The sequence below is a fragment of the Gallus gallus genome, unplaced genomic scaffold, assembly GCF_016699485.2.
Source record: "Gallus gallus isolate bGalGal1 unplaced genomic scaffold, bGalGal1.mat.broiler.GRCg7b scaffold_67, whole genome shotgun sequence".
In the NCBI taxonomy this organism is placed as follows: Eukaryota; Metazoa; Chordata; class Aves; order Galliformes; family Phasianidae; genus Gallus; species Gallus gallus.
The window spans coordinates 23364-43833 of record NW_024096019.1 but is presented as its reverse complement, the minus strand read 5'-3'; the positions used below and the strand labels follow the sequence as shown (position 1 = coordinate 43833).

The window sequence follows — 20470 nt, the reverse complement described above, 5'->3', positions numbered from 1 at the left end:
CACCCTTCTCTCACCTTTCTAACCCCCCATCCCCACACCCCCCATTCCAACCCTTCTCTCCCCTTTCTAACCCCCTCTCCCCCTCCCCACACCCCCATCCCAACCCTTCTCTCCCCTTTCTAACCCCCTCTCCCCCTCCCCACACCCCTCATCCCAACCCTCTCTCCCCTTTCTAACCCCCCATCCCCACACCCCCCATCCCAACCCCTCTCTCCCCTTTCTAACCCCCTCTCCCCCTCCCCACACCCCCCATCCCAACCCTTCTCTCCCCTTTCTAACCCCCTCTCCCCCTCCCCACACCCCCCATCCCAACCCTTCTCTCCCCTTTCTAACCCCCTCTCCCCCTCCCACACCCCCCATCCCAACCCCTCTCTCCCCTTTCTAACCCCCCATCCCCACACCCCCCATCCCAACCCTCTCTCCCCTTTCTAACCCCCTCTCCCCCTCCCCATATCCCCCATCCCAACCCTCTCTCCCCTTTCTAACCCCCTCCCCCCCCTCCCCACACCCCCCATCCCAACCCTCCTCTCCCCTTTCTAACCCCCTCTCCCCCTCCCCACACCCCCCATCCCAACCCTTCTCTCCCCTTTCTAACCCCCCATCCCCATATCCCCCATCCCAACCCTCTCTCCCCTTTCTAACCCCCTCTCCCCCTCCCCACACTCCCCATCCCAACCCTTCTCTCCCCTTTCTAACCCCCCCATCCCCACACCCCCCATCCCAACCCTCTCTCCCCTTTCTAACCCCCTCTCCCCCTCCCCACACCCCCCATCCCACCCTTCTCTCCCCTTTCTAACCCCCCATCCCCACACCCCCCATCCCAACCCTCTCTCCCCTTTCTAACCCCCCATCCCCATATCCCCCATCCCAACCCTTCTCTCCCCTTTCTAACCCCCTCTCCCCCTCCCCACACCCCCCATCCCAACCCTTCTCTCCCCTTTCTAACCCCCTCTCCCCCTCCCCACACCCCCCATCCCAACCCTTCTCTCCCCTTTCTAACCCCCCCTCCCCACACCCCCCATCCCAACCCTCTCTCCCCTTTCTAACCCCCCATCCCCATATCCCCCATCCCAACCCTTCTCTCCCCTTTCTAACCCCCTCTCCCCCTCCCCACACCCCCCATCCCAACCCTTCTCTCCCCTTTCTAACCCCTCCTCCCCACACCCCCCATCCCAACCCTTCTCTCCCCTTTCTAACCCCTCTCCCCATCCCCACACCCCCCATCCCAACCCTTCTCTCCCCTTTCTAACCCCCTCTCCCCCTCCCCATATCCCCCATCCCAACCCTTCTCTCCCCTTTCTAACCTCCCATCCCCACACCCTCCATCCCAACCCTCTCTCCCCTTTCTAACCCCCTCTCCCCCTCCCCACACCCCCCATCCCAACCCTTCTCTCCCCTTTCTAACCCCCCCTCCCCACACCCCCCATCCCAACCCTCTCTCCCCTTTCTAACCCCCCATCCCCATATCCCCCATCCCAACCCTTCTCTCCCCTTTCTAACCCCCTCTCCCCCTCCCCACACCCCCCATCCCAACCCTTCTCTCCCCTTTCTAACCCCCTCTCCCCCTCCCCACACCCCCCATCCCAACCCTTCTCTCCCCTTTCAAACCCCCCCTCCCCACACCCCCCATCCCAACCCCTCTCTCCCCTTTCTAACCCCCCCTCCCCCTCCCCACACCCCCCATCCCAACCCTTCTCTCCCCTTTCTAACCCCTCCTCCCCACACCCCCCATCCCAACCCTTCTCTCCCCTTTCTAACCCCCTCTCCCCCTCCCCATATCCCCCATCCCAACCCTTCTCTCCCCTTTCTAACCTCCCATCCCCACACCCTCCATCCCAACCCTCTCTCCCCTTTCTAACCCCCTCTCCCCCTCCCCACACCCCCCATCCCAACCCTTCTCTCCCCTTTCTAACCCCCCCTCCCCACACCCCCCATCCCAACCCTTCTCTCCCCTTTCTAACCCCTCCTCCCCACACCCCCCATCCCAACCCTTCTCTCCCCTTTCTAACCCCCTCTCCCCCTCCCCATACCCCCCATTCCAACCCTTCTCTCCCCTTTCTAACCCCCTCTCCCCCTCCCCACACCCCCCATCCCAACCCTCTCTCCCCTTTCTAACCCCCTCTCCCCCTCCCCACACCCCCCATCCCAACCCTTCTCTCCCCTTTCTAACCCCCTCTCCCCCTCCCCACACCCCCCATCCCAACCCTCTCTCCCCTTTCTAACCCCCCATCCCCACACCCCCCATCCCAACCCTTCTCTCCCCTTTCTAACCCCCTCTCCCCATCCCCACACCCCCCATCCCAACCCTTCTCTCCCCTTTCTAACCCCCTCATCCCCACACCCCCCATCCCAACCCTTCTCTCCCCTTTCTAACCCCCCTCTCCCCCTCCCCACACCCCGCATCCCAACCCTTCTCTCCCCTTTCTAACCCCCCCTCCCCACACCCCCCATCCCAACCCTCTCTCCCCTTTCTAACCCCCCATCCCCATATCCCCCATCCCAACCCTCTCTCCCCTTTCTAACCCCCCATCCCCATATCCCCCATCCCAACCCTTCTCTCCCCTTTCTAACCCCCTCTCCCCCTCCCCACACCCCCCATCCCAACCCTCTCTCCCCTTTCTAACCCCCCATCCCCATATCCCCCATCCCAACCCTCTCTCCCCTTTCTAACCCCCCATCCCCACACCCCCCATCCCAACCCTCTCTCCCCTTTCTAACCCCCTCATCCCCACACCCCCCATCCCAACCCTTCTCTCCCCTTTCTAACCCCCTCTCCCCCTCCCCACACCCCCCATCCCAACCCTCTCTCCCCTTTCTAACCCCCTCATCCCCACACCCCCCATCCCAACCCTTCTCTCCCCTTTCTAACCCCCTCTCCCCCTCCCCACACCCCCCATCCCAACCCTTCTCTCCCCTTTCTAACCCCCTCATCCCCATATCCCCCATCCCAACCCTTCTCTCCCCTTTCTAACCCCCCCTCCCCACACCCCCCATCCCAACCCTCTCTCCCCTTTCTAACCCCCTCTCCCCCTCCCCATATCCCCCCCCCCCACCTCCAGCTTCGACACAGCCGAGAGCGTTGTGATCGTGGCCTCTCAGAAGCGCGCCCTGGGCGGCCGGGAGCTGCAGCTGCCCTCCATGTCGGTGCTCACCTCCAAGACCTCCACGCAGCGCTTCTTCCTGCGGGTGCTGCAGGTCATCATCCAGCTCCGCGACGACACGCGCCGTGCACATAAGAAAGCCAAGCAAGCCGGGCGCCTGGGTACGGCTCCTTGGATGGGGGATGGGGTTATTGGGGGGGGTTTGGGGGGCTACGGGGACCCCCCCCCCCCCTTCCCCCCTCGCCCTGACTGGGGTTGGGGTTCTGTGGGGTGCTGACCGCTGTCTGCAGGTGCCGGGGGCCTCGGGGCGGCTGGCAGCATCCAGGCGGCCGTCCGGCAGCTGGAGGCCGAGGCCGACGCCATCATACAAATGGTACGTGAGGGTCAGAGGGCCCGGAGGCAGCAGCAGGCGGACACGGTTAGCACGGCCCTTCGGCCTCACCTCCTCCTCCTCCTCCTCCTCCTCCTCCTCCTCCTCTTCCTGCCCCTTCCTCTTCCTCCTCTCCCCTTCGGTGCCACCTCTCCTTCTCATGCTGTTTGCCCTTGGGGCTTCTGCCCTCTTCATCCTCCTTCCTCCTCTCCTTCATCCTCAGTTCCCCCCATCCTCTTCCTCCTCCCCCCCCATCCTCTTCCTCCTCTCCTTCATCCTCAGTTCCCCCCATCCTCTTCCTCCTCCCCCCCCATCCTCTTCCTCCTCCCCTTCATCCTCTTCCTCCTCATCCTCCTTAATTCCCCTTCATCCTCCTTCCTCCTCCTCCCCTTCCTCCTCCTCCTCCTCCTCCTGCCCTTCCTCTTCCTCCTCTCCCCTTCGGTGCCACCTCTCCTTCTCATGCTGTTTGCCCTTGGGGCTTCTGCCCTCCTCATCCTCCTTCCTCCTCCCCTTCATCCTCCTTCCTCCTCTCCTTCATCCACAGTTCCCTCCATCCTCTTCCTCCTCCTCCTCCTGCCCTTCCTCTTCCTCCTCTCCCCTTCGGTGCCACCTCTCCTTCTCATGCTGTTTGCCCTTAGGGCTTCTGCCCTCTTCATCATCCTTCCTCCTCTCCTTCATCCTCAGTTCCCTCCATCCTCTTCCTCCTCCTCCTCTTCCTGCCCCTTCCTCTTCCTCCTCTCCCCTTCGGTGCCACCTCTCCTTCTCATGCTGTTTGCCCTTGGGGCTTCTGCCCTCTTCATCCTCCTTCCTCCTCTCCTTCATCCTCAGTTCCCCCCATCCTCTTCCTCATCGTCCCCATCCTCTTCCTCCTCCCCCTCATCCTCTTCCTCCTCTCCTTCATCTTCAATTCCCCCCATCCTCTTCCTCCTCCCCTTCATCCTCTTCCTCCTCATCCTCCTTAATTCCCCTTCATCCTCCTTCCTCCTCCTCCTCTTCCTGCCCCTTCCTCTTCCTCCTCTCCCCTTCGGTGCCACCTCTCCTTCTCATGCTGTTTGCCCTTGGGGCTTCTGCCCTCCTCATCCTCCTTCCTCCTCCCCCTCATCCTCCTTCCTCCTCTCCTTCATCCTCAGTTCCCCCCATCCTCTTCCTCCTCCCCCCCCATCCTCTTCCTCCTCTCCTTCATCCTCAGTTCCCCCCATCCTCTTCCTCCTCCCCCCCCATCCTCTTCCTCCTCCCCTTCATCCTCTTCCTCCTCATCCTCCTTAATTCCCCTTCATCCTCCTTCCTCCTCCTCCCCTTCCTCCTCCTCCTCCTCCTCCTGCCCTTCCTCTTCCTCCTCTCCCCTTCGGTGCCACCTCTCCTTCTCATGCTGTTTGCCCTTGGGGCTTCTGCCCTCCTCATCCTCCTTCCTCCTCCCCTTCATCCTCCTTCCTCCTCTCCTTCATCCACAGTTCCCTCCATCCTCTTCCTCCTCCTCCTCCTGCCCTTCCTCTTCCTCCTCTCCCCTTCGGTGCCACCTCTCCTTCTCATGCTGTTTGCCCTTAGGGCTTCTGCCCTCTTCATCCTCCTTCCTCCTCTCCTTCATCCTCAGTTCCCCCCGTCCTCTTCCTCATCGTCCCCATCCTCTTCCTCCTCCCCCTCATCCTCTTCCTCCTCATCCTCCTTAATTCCCCTTCATCCTCCTTCATCCTCCTTCTTCCTCCTGCCCTTCCTCCTCCTCCTCTCCCCTTCAGTGCCACCTCTCCTTCTCATGCTGTTTGCCCTTGGGGCTTCTGCCCTCCTCATCCTCCTTCCTCCTCCCCCTCATCCTCCTTCCTCCTCTCCTTCATCCTCAGTTCCCCCCATCCTCTTCCTCCTCCCCCCCCATCCTCTTCCTCCTCATCCTCCTTAATTCCCCTTCATCCTCCTTCCTCCTCCCCATCCTCCTTATTTGCCCTCTTCCTCTTCTCCTATCTCCTTAATTCTCCTCATCCTCTTCCTCTTTCCCTTCGTTCTTCATCCTCTCTTCATCTTCCTCGTCCCCTTCTTCGTCTTTCTCCCCTTCCTCCTTAGTTCCCCTTCATTCTCCTTCCTCCTCCCCTTCCCCCTCAATCCCCTCTCCATCTTTCTCCTTCCTCTTCCTCCTCTTCTTCCTGTTTAGTTTCCTTCTTCCTCCTCCTCCTCCCGTTCATTGTCTTCCTCTTTTTCCCCTTCATCCTTCCTTTTTCCTCCTCTTCTTCCTCCTCCTCTTCTTCCTCTTCATCTTCCCCCTTTTGCTCATCCTCATCTGTTTGTATCTTTCTGTTTCCTCATCCTCCTTCTCTTCTTCACCATCGTTTTCCTTCCTCCTCTTCATCCCCCTCATCCCCCTTTCATCTTCCGTCATCTTCCTCCTCTTCATCCTCCTCCTCCTCTCCTTCCTCTCCCCTCCTGCACTGCTTCCTCTCTTCCTCTTCTTTCCCCATTCACCCCACAGCCTTCTTCCCTCTCCATCTTCCTCATCCTCTTCTCCTCTCCTCTCCTTCCTCCTCCTCTTCCTGCTCATCATCTTCCTCATTCCTCTTCCTTCTCCTTTCCTCATCCTTTCCTTCCCCTTCCTTCCTCCCTCCTTTCTCCTTCTCTTCATCCTCCTCTTCCTGCACATTATATTTCCCCTTCCCCCTTCCCCTTCCCTCTTCCCTTCCCATTCCCCCTCCCTTCCCCCATCCCCTTCCTCCCCACAACCCTTCCCCCTACACCTATATGGGGGGGGGGGGGGGGAGGATTAAGGGAGTGACACGGACCCCCCCGGGGCCCCCTCCATAACCCCCCACCCTGTGCCCCCCCCCCCAGTCTGAACCCGGCCCGGCAGACGGCACCCCCCGCCGCGACGAGTCGCCCATGGACGTGGACCAGCCCTCGCCCGCCCCCCCGGATGCCCCTTCTGTGGGTGAGTGCCCCCCAATAGAAACCAGCCCCCCCCCCCCCCCCATACACCAGTCTATCACATCAGGGGGCAACTGGGGTCTCCCTCTTCACGTGTCATGGGGTCAGCTGACCTCTTGCCCCCCCCTCCCCCCCCCCACAAGTGACCCAGGACCCCCCCCAGATGCCCCTCCCCAGTATAAACCAGTCCCTCCTCCTGCCCCCAGTGCAGCAGTTCATTGCATTGGGGGGGGGGGGCTCCCAGTTCGCACTGGGTGCATGGAGTGGGCTAATCCTGTGCCCCCCCCACCCCCCGACTCAATAACATCTCCCCCCCCCCGATATTTCCCAGTATAGACCAGACACCCCCCCCCCCCGCCCTGCACCCCCAGTTCATCCCATTCAGGTGCAACTGGAGGGGGGTCCCCAGTTGGCACAGAGGGGGGTCAGCAACCCCATAGGGCTGACCCTGCGCCCCCCTTCCCCACACACAGGTTCAGAGGGGCCGCAGGGGGGGGAACGGGAAGAGCGGCCCCCCCCGGAACTGCCTCTGCTGAGTGAGCAGCTGTGCCTGGATGAGCTGTGGGACATGCTGGGGGAGTGCCTCAAGGAGCTCGAGGAGTCCCACGACCAGCACGCCGTGCTCGGTGAGGGGCTGGGGGGGCTTGGGGGGGGTCCGGGATGGTGGGAGAGGATGGGAGGTGGTTTTAAGGGGGGATCTGGGGGGTCTGAGGTGGATTAAGGGGATGGGAGGGGGGTATTCTGGGAGTCTGAGGTGGTTTGAGGGAATGGGAAGGGTTAGGGTAGGGTTGGGGGGGTTGGGTTGGGGGTCTGGGATGGGAAGGGGCTTTTTGGGGGGGATCTGGGAGGTCTGAGGTGGTTTTAGGGAATGGGAAGGGGCTTTGGGGGGGTTGGGTTGGGGGTCTGGGCTTTTTCGGGGGGATCTGAGAGGTCTGAGGTGGTTTGAGGGAATGGGAAGGGGCTTTGGGGGGGTTGGGAGGGTTGGGTTGGGGGTCTGGGATGGGAAGGGGCTTTTTGGGGGGGATCTGGGAGGTGTGAGGTGGGTTAAGGGGATGGGAGGGGGGGTATTTTGAGGGTGTGAGGTGGTTTTAGGGAATGAGAAGGGGCTTTGGGGGGGTTGGGTTGGGGGTCTGGGCTTTTTGGGGGGATCTGGGAGGTCTGAGGTGGTTTGAGGGAATGGGAAGGGGCTTTGGGGTGGGTTGGGTTGGGGGTCTGGGATGGGAAGGGGCTTTTCGGGGGGATCTGGGAGGTGTGAGGTGGATTAAGGGGATGGGAGGGGGGTATTCTGGGGGTCTGAGGTGGTTTGAGGGAATGGGAAGGGGCTTTGGGAGGGTTGGGTTGGGGGTCTGGGATGGGAAGGGGCTTTTCGGGGCAATCTGGGAGGTTTGAGGTCGTTTTAGGGAATGGGAAGGGGCTTTGGGGGGTGGGTTGGGGGTCTGGGATGGGGCTTGGGGATGGTAAGGGGCTTTTGGTGGATTTTAGAGGTGATGGATGAGTTTTTGGGGGGGGGTCTGGGATACTCTTAAGGAGATATGATGGGATTTGGGAGAGCCGGAGTGGGCTTTTCAGGGTGGGAAATGGTTTTTAGGGGGCATTGGGGGGTGTGGGGTAGGGCTTGGGGGTGGGAAGGAGCTTCCAGAGGAGGGATTTGGGGTCTGGGGGCTGGATGAAGGGGATGGGGAAGTGTTTCGGGGGCAGATTTGAGGGGTCCGGGTTGGCGTTTAGGAAGAGGAAAGCACTTTCAAAGGGGAATTCGGGCCTCAGGATACCTTGGGGCTATAGGAACCGCCCCTGCCCCCCCCCTCCTACCCCCCCTCCCCAGTTTTGGGGTCCCCTAACCCCTTTTCTTTCCTTCTCCCCCCTCCAGTCCTCCAGCCAGCGGTCGAAGCCTTTTTCCTGGTGCACGCCACGGAGCGGGAGAGCAAACCTCCAGTGAGGGACACACGCGAGAGCCAGCTGGCCCACATCAAGGACGAGCCCCCCCCGCTGTCCCCCGCCCCGCTGACCCCCGCCACCCCCTCCTCGCTCGACCCCTTCTTCTCCCGTGAGCCTTCCTCCATGCACATCTCAGCCAGCCTGCCCCCCGACACCCAGAAGTTCCTGCGCTTTGCTGGTATGGGAGAGATGGGGGGGGAAGGTTGGGGTGGGGGGGGGGGGTTTGGGGGGCTGAGAGGGGGTCTGGGGGTGGTTGGAGGGGATGGTTGTGGGGCTGGCAGAGGGATTGGGGGAGATTTAGGGGGGCGCGCGGTGCTGGAGGGGAGTTTTTAGGGGGATGGGGGGTTAGAAAGGGTGTTTGGGAGGATTTTGGGGGGCTGGGAGGGGGGTTTGAGGGGTGATGGGGGGGGGTCGGGGGGTTTCAGGGGCTGGAAGAGGGTTTGGAAGAGATGGGAGAGATTTGGTAGTTTAGAAAGGAGGTTTGGGGGGTATTTAAGGGGCGGGAAGAGGGTTGGGGGGATTGAAGGGGTCTGGAGAAAAGGATCTGGAGGGGATTTGGGGAGACAGGAGGTGGATTTGGAGGGGGACTTGGGGGGCTGGAAGGGGTTTGTTGGGGATTTAGGGGGGCTGGGGGGGGGGGTTTGGGGGGCTGAGAGGGGGTCTGGGGGTGGTTGGAGGGGATGGTTGTGGGGCTGGCAGAGGGATTGGGGGAGATTTAGGGGGGCGCGCGGTGCTGGAGGGGAGTTTTTAGGGGGTGGGGGGTTAGAAAGGGTGTTTGGGAGGATTTTGGGGGGCTGGGAGGGGGGTTTGAGGGGTGATGGGGGGGGTCGGGGGGTTTCGGGCTGGAAGAGGGTTTGGAAGAGATGGGAGAGATTTGGCAGTTTAGAAAGGAGGTTTGGGGGGTATTTAAGGGGCGGGAAGAGAGTTGTGGGGTATTTAAGGGGTGGGAAGAGGGTTGGGGGGATTGAAGGGGTCTGGAAAAAAGGATCTGGAGGGGATTTGGGGAGACAGGAGGTGGATTTGGAGGGGGACTTGGGGGGCTGGAAGGGGTTTGGTGGGGATTTAGGGGTCAGGAAGGGGTCTGGGGGGGGGTTTGGGGGGCCGAGAGGGGGTCTGGGGGTGGTTGGAGGGGATGGTTGTGGGGCTGGCAGAGGGATTGGGGGAGATTTAGGGGGGCGCGCGGTGCTGGAGGGGAGTTTTTAGGGGGTGGGGGGTTAGAAAGGGTGTTTGGGAGGATTTTGGGGGGCTGGGAGGGGGGTTTGAGGGGTGATGGGGGGGTCGGGGGTTTCAGGGGCTGGAAGAGGGTTTGGAAGAGATGGGAGAGATTTGGCAGTTTAGAAAGGAGGCTTGGGGGGTATTTAAGGGGCGGGAAGAGAGTTGGGGGGTATTTAAGGGGTGGGAAGAGGGTTGGGGGGATTGAAGGGGTCTGGAGAAAAGGATCTGGAGGGGATTTGGGGAGACAGGAGGAGGATTTGGAGGGGGACTTGGGGGGCTGGAAGGGGTTTGGTGGGGATTTAGGGGTCAGGAAGGGGTCTGGGGGGGGGTTTGGGGGGCCGAGAGGGGGTCTGGGGGTGGTTGGAGGGGATGGTTGTGGGGCTGGCAGAGGGATTGGGGGAGATTTAGGGGGGCACGCGGTGCTGGAGGGGAGTTTTTAGGGGGATGGGGGGTTAGAAAGGGTGTTTGGGAGGATTTTGGGGGGCTGGGAGGGGGGTTTGAGGGGTGATGGGGGGGGTCGGGGGGTTTCAGGGGCTGGAAGAGGGTTTGGAAGAGATGGGAGAGATTTGGCAGTTTAGAAAGGAGGTTTGGGGGGTATTTAAGGGGCGGGAAGAGAGTTGTGGGGTATTTAAGGGGTGGGAAGAGGGTTGGGGGGATTGAAGGGGTCTGGAGAAAAGGATCTGGAGGGGATTTGGGGAGACAGGAGGTGGATTTGGAGGGGGACTTGGGGGGCTGGAAGGGGTTTGGTGGGGATTTAGGGGGCAGGAAGGGGTCTGGGGGGGGGTTTGGGGGGCCGAGAGGGGGTCTGGGGGTGGTTGGAGGGGATGGTTGTGGGGCTGGCAGAGGGATTGGGGGAGATTTAGGGGGGCGCGCGGTGCTGGAGGGGAGTTTTTAGGGGGTGGGGGGTTAGAAAGGGTGTTTGGGAGGATTTTGGGGGGCTGGGAGGGGGGTTTGAGGGGTGATGGGGGGGTCGGGGGGGTTCAGGGGCTGGAAGAGGGTTTGGAAGAGATGGGAGAGATTTGGCAGTTTAGAAAGGAGGGTTGGGGGGATTGAAGGGGTCTGGAGAAAAGGATCTGGAGGGGATTTGGGGAGACAGGAGGTGGATTTGGAGGGGGACTTGGGGGGCTGGAAGGGGTTTGGTGGGGATTTAGGGGGCAGGAAGGGGGGCTGGGGGGTGATAAGAGGGTTTGGGGGGGGGGGGAGGCAAAAGATTTCGGGGGCAGAAAGGTGGTTTGGGGGAGATCTGAGAGGGATTTGGAGGGCTAGAATGGGATTTAAGGGTGAGTGGGGGGAGAGGGGGGGGGGTTGGGGGGACTGGAAGGGGTCTTGGGGCATCTAAAGGGGATCGGAGGGATTTGGGGGAGACAGGGAGGGGTTGTGGGTGTGGGATGGCGTCAGGGGACTTGAGAGGACAGGGATTGGGCTTTGGGGCAGAAATAGAGGCTCTGGCTGCCGGGGACCACCCCCAAAACCCCATAACCCCCCCCCCCCCCCCATAGAGACCCACCGCACGGTGCTGAACCAGATCCTACGGCAGTCCACCACCCATTTGGCCGACGGCCCCTTCGCCGTCCTCGTCGACTACATCCGCGTCCTCGACTTCGACGTCAAGCGCAAGTAAGGGGGTGGGGGGGTGGGGGGCGACGCCGTCCCTGCAGGAGGGTAACAGCCCCCCTTTCCCCCCCCCAAAAAAATCATTTCTTTAATTTTCTTTGCTTTTTTTTCCTCCCCCCCGCCTCCCCCCCTTATCCATCCTGTTGTAGGTATTTCCGCCAGGAGCTGGAGCGGTTGGATGAAGGACTGAGGAAGGAGGACATGGCCGTGCACGTGCGGCGCGACCACGTCTTCGAGGACTCCTACCGGGAGCTGCACCGCAAATCCCCCGAGGAGATGAAGAACCGACTGTGAGACCCCCCTCCTGCAACCCCCTGACCCCCACCCCACCCCTAGAAAGACACCCCAAGGGGGGGCAGTGAGGGGACCCCGAGTCGTTGGGGTTGGGGGTGAGATCCACAGGGGGCAGGTTTGGGGTTTGTAGGGCCACCCAAGACCACCTGAGTGGTTTTAGGATGGGTTAGGGGTGATGTGAGATGCTTAGGGTCAGGTTCTGGGGTCTATAGGGCCACCCAAGAACCTGAGTGGTTTTAGAATGGGTTTGGGGTGATGCGAGATCCTTAGGGTCAGGTTCTGGGGTCTGTAGGGCCGCCCAAGACCACATGAGAGGGTTTAGGATGGGTTTGGGGTGATGTGAGATGCTTAGGGTCAGGTTCTGGGGTCTATAGGGCCACCCAAGAACCTGAGTGGTTTTAGAATGGGTTTGGGGTGATGCGAGATCCTTAGGGTCAGGTTCTGGGGTCTGTAGGGCCACCCAAGACCACATGAGAGGGTTTAGGATGGGTTTGGGGTGATGTGAGATGCTTAGGGTCAGGTTCTGGGGTCTATAGGGCCACCCAAGAACCTGAGTGGTTTTAGGATGGGTTTGGGGTGATGCGAGATCCTTAGGGTCAGGTTCTGGGGTCTGTAGGGCCGCCCAAGACCACCTGAGAGGGTTTAGGATGGGTTTGGGGTGATGTGAGATGCTTAGGGTCAGGTTCTGGGGTCTGTAGGGCCACACAGGACCTCCAGAGTGGTTTTAGGATGGGTTTGGGGTGATGTGAGATGCTTAGGGTCAGGTTCTGGGGTGTGTAGGGCCACCCAAGACCACCTGACTGGTTTTAGGATGGGTTTGGGGTGATGGGAGATCCTTAGGGTCAGGTGCTGGGCTCTATAGGGCCACACAGGACCTCCAGAGTGGTTTTAGGATGGGTTTGGGGTGATGTGAGATGCTTAGGGTCAGGTTCTGGGGTCTGTAGGGCCACCCAGGAACTCCTGAGTGGTTTTAGGATGGGTTTGGGGTGATGTGAGATCCTTAGGGTCAGGTTCTGGGGTCTGTAGGGCCACCCAAGACCTCCTGAGTGGTTTTAGGGTTAGGGTTAGGTTTTAGGATGGTTTTGGGGTGATGTGAGATCCTTAGGGAGAGATTTTGGGGTAGGTGGGGTCTCCCAGAAGGGGGTTACAAGTTACGGTGGGCACGGCGTGAGATGTGTAGGGTCCACATTTTGGGGTCTGCGGGGCTATTTGGGATCCCCTCAACCACCCCTTCCCCCTCTCCCCCCCCAACCCCTCGATTTAGGGGACCCCAGAGCTGGGTTTTGGGGTGGCGTGAGATGTGTAGGGTCCACATTTTGGGGTCTGCGGGGTTATTTGGGATCCCCTCAACCACCCCTTTACCTCCCTCTCCCCCCCCTCATCGATTTAGGGGACCTCAGAGCTGGGTTTTGAGGTGGCGTGAGATGTGTAGGGCCACGTTTTGGGGTCTGCGGGGTTATTTGGGATCCCCTCAACCACCCCTTTACCTCTCTCCCCCCCCCCCCCCACGCTGCAGGTACATCGTCTTCGAGGGCGAGGAGGGGCAGGACGCCGGGGGGCTGCTGCGCGAGTGGTACATGATCATCTCCAGGGAGATGTTCAACCCCATGTACGCCCTGTTCCGCACCTCGCCGGGCGACCGGGTCACCTACACCATCAACCCCTCGTCCCACTGCAACCCCAACCACCTCAGCTACTTCAAGTTTGTGGGGCGCATCGTGGCCAAAGCCGTCTACGACAACCGGCTGCTCGAGTGTTACTTCACCCGGTCCTTCTATAAACACATCCTGGGCAAGTCTGTCCGGTAAGGGGACGTGGAACTCAATCGTAGCGTGCAGAACCCAGTGGTTTTGGGGTGTAGAACCAGACTGTGGGGTGTAGAACCTGAGCACAGGGCATAAAACAACAGCTGTAGCGTCTAGAACCCAACCACGGGGCATAGGGAACCCATCTGTAGTGTCTAGAACTCAACTGTGGGGTGTAGAACCCAGATATGTGGCATATAACCCAACTATAGCATCTAGAACCCAACCGTGGAGCATAGAACTCAACTATACTATCTAGAACCCAACCGTGGGGCGTAGAACTCAACTATAGCATCTAGAACCCAACCGTGGGGTGTAGAACTCAACTATACTGTCTAGAACCCAACCGTGGGGCGTAGAACTCAACTATACTATCTAGAACCCAACCATGGGGCGTAGAACTCAACTATAGCATCTAGAACCCAACCATGGGGTGTAGAACTCAACTATACTGTCTAGAACCCAACCGTGGGGCGTAGAACTCAACTATACTATCTGGAACCCAACCGTGGGGTGTAGAACTCTACTATAGCATCTAGAACCCAACCGTGGAGCACAGAACTCAACTATACTATCTAGAACCCAACTGTGGGGCGTAGAGCTCAACTATAGCATCTAGAACCCAACCGTGGGGCATAGAACTCAACTACAGCATCTAGAACCCAACTGTGGGGCGTAGAACTCAACTATAGCATCTAGAACCCAACCGTGGGGTGTAGAACCCAACCGTGGGGTGTAGAACCCTACTGCAGCATCTAGAACCCAACTGTGGGGTGTAGAACCTAACTGTCCTGTCTAGAATTCAGCCGTAGCATCTAGATCCCAACCGCAGGGTGTAGAACCCAACTGTAGTGTCTAGAACCCACCTGTGGGGCACAGAACCCAACTATAGTGTGGAGAACCCAACTGTGGGGCGCAGAACCCAACTATAGTGGGGAGAACCCAACTGTGGGGCGCAGAACCCAACTATAGTGTGGAGAACCCAACTGTGGGGCGCAGAACCCAACTGTAGTGTGGAGAACCCAACTGTGGGGCGCAGAACCCAACTGTAGTGTGGAGAACCCAACTGTGGGGTGCAGAACCCAACTATAGTGGGGAGAACCCAACCGTGGGGCACAGAACCCAACTATAGTGTGGAGAACCCAACTGTGGGGCACAGAACCCAACTGTAGTGTGGAGAACCCAACTGTGGGGCACAGGACCCAACTATAGCGTGGAGAACCCAACTGTGGGGCCCAGAACCCAACTATAGCGTGGAGAACCCAACTGTGGGGCGCAGAACCCAACTATAGTGTGGAGAACCCAACTGTGGGGCGCAGAACCCAACTATAGCGTGGAGAACCCAACTGTGGGGCGCAGAACCCAACTATAGTGTGGAGAACCCAACTGTGGGGCGCAGAACCCAACTATAGTGTGGAGAACCCAACTGTGGGGCCCAGAACCCAACTATAGTGTGGAGAACCCAACTGTGGGGCGCAGAACCCAACTATAGTGTGGAGAACCCAACTGTGGGGCACAGAACCCAACTATAGCGTGGAGAACCCAACTGTGGGGCACAGGACCCAACTATAGCGTGGAGAACCCAACTGTGGGGCCCAGAACCCAACTATTTTGGGTGCAGAACCCAAAAAGGTATCGAGACTCCCCCTCAGTGATGTCGGAACCCCAAAAATGCCGCCAGCTCCCCCCAAAAAAGGGGTGCTGACCCCCCCCCCCCCCCCCCATTTCCACGCAGCTACACGGACATGGAGAGCGAGGACTACCACTTCTACCAGGGCCTGGTCTACCTGCTGGAGAACGACGTCTCCACGCTGGGCTACGACCTCACCTTCAGCACCGAGGTGAGCAGCGGGGGGGGGGGGCACCCCACAAATGGGTCCTCTGCTCCCCACGGAGCCCCGGGGACACCCCAAAATCAGGTCCCCCCCCCTCCCTCCCCACCGGTGGTCCTAATCTCCCCGCACTCACCATCGATGCTGCAACGTCGCTCCTGATTTCAGGCGTCCCCTCGTCCCAAGGGTGTCCCCTTTGTCCCAGGGATGTCACTTGTGTCTTGGGTTGTCCCCTCTGCCCCGAGGATGTCCCTTCTGCCCCGAGATTTGCCCCTTAACCCCCCCACCCCCCCCCCCCCCCCCCGGCCTCCCCCAGGTGCAGGAGTTTGGGGTGTGTGAGGTCCGGGACCTCAAACCCAACGGAGCCAACGTGTTGGTGACGGAGGAGAACAAGAAGGAATACGTGCACCTCGTCTGCCAGATGCGCATGACCGGTGAGAGGAGGGTCCTGGGGGATGGGGGGGGGGGGGGGGGTCCTGGTGGTCAAAGCGCCCCCTCTGAACGTCCCCCCGTTGTCCCCCAGGGGCCATTCGGAAGCAGCTGGCCGCCTTCTTGGAGGGTTTCTACGAGATCATCCCGAAGCGCCTCATCTCCATCTTCACGGAGCAGGAGTTGGAGCTGCTCATCTCCGGGCTGCCCACCATCGACATCGACGACCTCAAAGCCAACACGGAGTACCACAAGTACCAGGGCAACTCCATCCAGGTGTGTGTGGGGGGGGGGGGGGGAACCCCAAACCCTCCTCGTCCCCACGGTCACCCATCCCGCTGGCACCTCACCCCTGTTGTCCCCACGTCCACCCGCGTGTCCTCCATCCCCGTGTCCTTTCTCCCCTGTGTCCCTCTATCTGCATGCCCTGTGCCTTCATCCCCACATCCCGGCTCCTCTCCGTCTCTTTGTCCCCACATCCCCGTGGTTGTTCTTTCTGGCCCCACATCTCTTGTCCCCCTGGCCCCACATCCCCATGTCTCCCCATCCCCACTTCGGTCTTTTTGGCCCCACATCCCATGTCCCCGTCCCCCCCCCATCTTCGTGTCCCCATCCCTGTATTCCCATGTCCCCACATCCCCACATTCTTGGGTCCCCATATCCCCCCGTCCCGACATCCTGTATCCCCATGTCCCCACATCCCATGTCCCCCCGATCCCCATGTCCCCACATCCCATGTCCCCCCCATCCCCTTGTCCCCATGTCCCCACATCCCATGTCCCCCCCATCCCCTTGTCCCCATGTCCCCACATCCCATGTCCCCCCCATCCTCTTGTCCCCATGTCCCCACATCCCATGTCCCCCCCATCCCCTTGTCCCCATGTCCCTACATCCCATGTCCCCCCCATCCCCTTGTCCCCCTGTCCCCACATCCCATGTCCCCCCCATCCCCTTGTCCCCATGTCCCCACATCCCCATGTTGTGTCCCCCCATCCCCTTGTCCCCATGTCCCCACATCCCATGTCCCCCCGATCCCCATGTCCCCATGTCCCCACATCCCATGTCCCCCCCATCCCCTTGTCCCCATGTCCCCACATCCCATGTCCCCCCCATCCCCTTGTCCCCATGTCCCCACATCCCATGTCCCCCCCATCCCCTTGTCCCCATGTCCCCACATCCCATGTCCCCCCCATCCTCTTGTCCCCATGTCCCCACATCCCCATGTTGTGTCCCCCCATCCCCTTGTCCCCCTGTCCCCACATCCCATGTCCCCCCCATCCCCTTGTCCCCATGTCCCCACATCCCCATGTTGTGTCCCCCCATCCCCTTGTCCCCATGTCCCCACATCCCATGTCCCCCCCATCCCCTTGTCCCCATGTCCCCACATCCCCATGTTGTGTCCCCCCATCCCCTTGTCCCCATGGCCCACATCCCCTCCTCCCCATCCCCTTGTCCCCATGTCCCCCCCATCCCCATGTTGTGACCTCCCATCCCCTTGTCCCCATGTCCCCACATCCCATGTCCCCCCCATCCCTTTGTCCCCATGTCCCCCCCCATCCTCTTGTCCCCATGTCCCCACATCCCATGTCCCCCCCATCCCCTTGTCCCCATGTCCCCCCATCCCCTTGTCCCCATGTCCCCACACCCCATGTTGTGTCCCCCCATCCCCATGTCCCCACATCCCCATGTTGTGTCCCCATATCCCCCCGTTGTGTCCCCCCCATCTCCCCCAATTCAGGCTGTGACCTCCCCCCTCTCCCCCCCCCCATTACCCCCAATCAGATCCAGTGGTTCTGGCGGGCGCTGCGCTCCTTTGACCAGGCGGACCGGGCCAAATTCCTGCAGTTTGTGACAGGGACATCCAAGGTCCCTCTGCAGGGCTTTGCTGCCCTCGAGGGCATGAATGGGATCCAGAAGTTCCAGATCCACCGCGACGATCGCTCCACGGACCGCCTGCCCTCAGCGCACACCTGGTAACGCCGGGGGGGGGGATGGGGGTGGGTGGAGGACACAAAGGGACAGGGGGGCGTGGGGACAGGGATGGGGGGACGTGGGGATGTGTATAGGGATGGGGGACGTGGGGACATGGGGACAAGGGGACATGGGGACAGGGATGGGAGGACATGGGGTCAAAGAGTTGGGGGGACATAGGGACATATATAGGGATGGGAGGACATGGGGTCAAAGAGTTGGGGGGGACATGGGGACAGGGAGACATGAGGACAAGGGGACATGGGGACAGGGATGGGAGGACATGGGGTCAAAGAGTTGGGGGGACGTGGGGACAGGGAGACATGAGGACAAGGAGACATGGGGATAAGGGGACATGGGGACAGGGATGGGAGGACATGGGGTCAAAGAGTTGGGGGGACATGGGGACAGGGAGACATGAGGACAAGGGGACATGGGGACAGGGGTGGGAGGACATGGGGTCAAAGAGTTGGGGGGACATGGGGACAGGGAGACATGAGGACAAGGGGACATGGGGACAGGGATGGGGGGACGTGGGGATGTGTATAGGGATGGGGGACGTAGGGACATGGGGACAAGGGGACATGGGGACAGGGATGGGAGGACATGGGGTCAAAGAGTTGGGGGGACGTGGGGACATATATAGGGATGGGGGACATAGGGACAGGGGGACATGAGGACAAGGGGACATGAGGACAAGGGGACATGGGGACAGGGATGGGGGGACATGGGGATGTGTATAGGGATGGGGGATGTAGGGACATGGGGACAGGGGACATGGGGACAGGGATGGGAGGACATGGGGATGTGTAAAGGGATGGGGGACATAGGGACGTGGGGACAGGGATGGGAGGACATGGGGTCAAAGAGTTGGGTGGGGACATGGGGACATATATAGGGATAGGGGACACAGTGACATGGGGACAAGGGAGAGGAGGACATGGAGACATAGATAGGGATGGAGGACGTAGGGATATGGGGACAGGGAGAGGAGGACATGGGGATATGGGGTGGGGACGCATGGGAGTATGGGGTGGGGACACATGGGGCCATGGAGCAATGGGGTGTGGGGATATACGGCACCATGGGGTTGGAGAGACTGATGGGGGTATGGGAACGTGGGGTGGGGACACAGGGTTGGGGACATAGAGTGGGGACACGTGGGGTTGGGGGGACATGGGGACATATGGGGAGTGGGGTTGGGGGGATGTGGGGATATGGGGTGGGGACACGTTGGAAAACAGGGTAAGGGGGACATGGGGATATACAGTCATGGGGTGGGGACACGTGGGGACATATGGGGAGTGGGGCTGGGGGGATGTGGGGATATGGGGTGGGAACACGTGGGGAGTGGGGTTGGGATGACGGGTGGGGGGATGTGGGACCATGAGGAAGTGGGGCTGAGGGGACGTGGGGATATACAGTCATGGGGTGGGGACACATGGGGACACATGGGGAGTGGGGTTTGGGGGATGTGGGGATATGGGGTGGGGACACATTGGAAACAGGTTAAGGGGGACATGGGGCTACAAGTAGGGGGGGACGTGGGACTGAGGGGACATGGGGATATACAGTCATGGGGTGGGGACACATGGGGACACACGGGGAGTGGGGTTGGGGTGACGGGTGGGGGGACGTGGGACCATGAGGGGTCAAGTGGGGTTGAGGGGACATGGGGATATACAGTCATGGGGTGGGGACACATGGGGACATATGGGGAGTGGGGCTGGGGGGATGTGGGGATATGGGGTGGGGACATGTTGGAAAACAGGATAAGGGGGACATGGGGCTGCAACTGTGGGGGGACATGGGACCATGAGGGGTCAAGTGGGGCTGAGGGGACAGGGGGATATACAGTCATGGGGTGGGGACACGTGGGGACATATGGGGAGTGGGGTTGGGGGGGATGTGGGGATATGGGGTGGGGCCACATTGGAAAACAGGGTAAGGGGGACATGGGGATATACAGTCATGGGGTGGGGACACGTGGGGACATATGGGGAGTGGGGCTGGGGGGATGTGGGGATATGGGGTGGGGACACGTGGGGAGTGGGGTTGGGATGACGGGTGGGGGGATGTGGGACCATGAGGAAGTGGGGCTGAGGGGACGTGGGGATATACAGTCATGGGGTGGGGACACATGGGGACACATGGGGAGTGGGGTTTGGGGGATGTGGGGATATGGGGTGGGGACACGTTGGAAACAGGTTAAGGGGGACATGGGGCTACAAGTAGGGGGGGACGTGGGACTGAGGGGACATGGGGATATACAGTCATGGGGTGGGGACACATGGGGACACACGGGGAGTGGGGTTGGGGTGACGGTTGGGGGGACGTGGGACTATGAGGGGTCAAGTGGGGTTGAGGGGACATGGGGATATACAGTCATGGGATGGGGACATATGGGGACACACGGGGAGTGGGGTTGGGGGGATGTGGGGATGTGGGGTGGGGACCCACGTGGACGCGGAGCCGTGCCGTCCCGCCCCACAGCTTCAACCAGCTGGACCTGCCGGCCTACGAGAGCTACGAGAAGCTGCGGCAGATGCTGCTGTTGGCCATCCAGGAGTGCTCCGAGGGCTTCGGGCTGGCGTAGCCCCGGCCCCGCCTATAAATATATATATATATTTTTCGGTTCCGTTGGCTTTTTTTTTTTCCCCCCCTTTTTTTTTTCCCCCCTTTTTTTTTTTTTGGTTGGTTGGTTTTTCTTTATTATTTTTGTGGGGTTTGGTTTTTTTTTTTGGTTTTTTTCCCCTTTATTATTATTTTTTTCTCTCTTTTTTTTTTTTTTTGCTTTTTTTTGTTGTTGTTGTTTGTGAGGTTGAGTTCTTGGGGGGGGGGGGGGGTGGGAGGGCCGCCTTTCCCCCGTCCCTTCACCCACTGTTTTTTTCTGGGGGATGGGGGGGGGGGGGGGGTTGGGGGTGGCTTAAAGAAAAGAAGAAAAAAAAAAAAAAAAGGAAAAAAAAATTATATAAAAGCAGCGGCTCGGCCCCTCCCCCG

At 60.4% G+C, this 20470-nt stretch overlaps 1 protein-coding gene across 1 annotated transcript; it reads left to right on the top strand.

The window, feature by feature from the left end:
* Positions 1-3039: 3039 nt before the first annotated feature.
* Positions 3040-20108, top strand: LOC100859273 (E3 ubiquitin-protein ligase HUWE1-like; the record flags this gene model as incomplete). The annotated part of the gene is made up of 13 exons (XM_040657237.2): positions 3040-3262; positions 3392-3474; positions 6283-6379; positions 6849-7001; positions 8243-8488; positions 11025-11142; positions 11289-11429; positions 12950-13237; positions 14974-15079; positions 15387-15504; positions 15594-15775; positions 17282-17472; positions 19964-20108. Coding segments are annotated over 13 exons (2049 nt in total), but the record flags the coding sequence as incomplete, so codon positions are not given.
* Between the last annotated feature and the right edge of the window lie 362 nt (positions 20109-20470).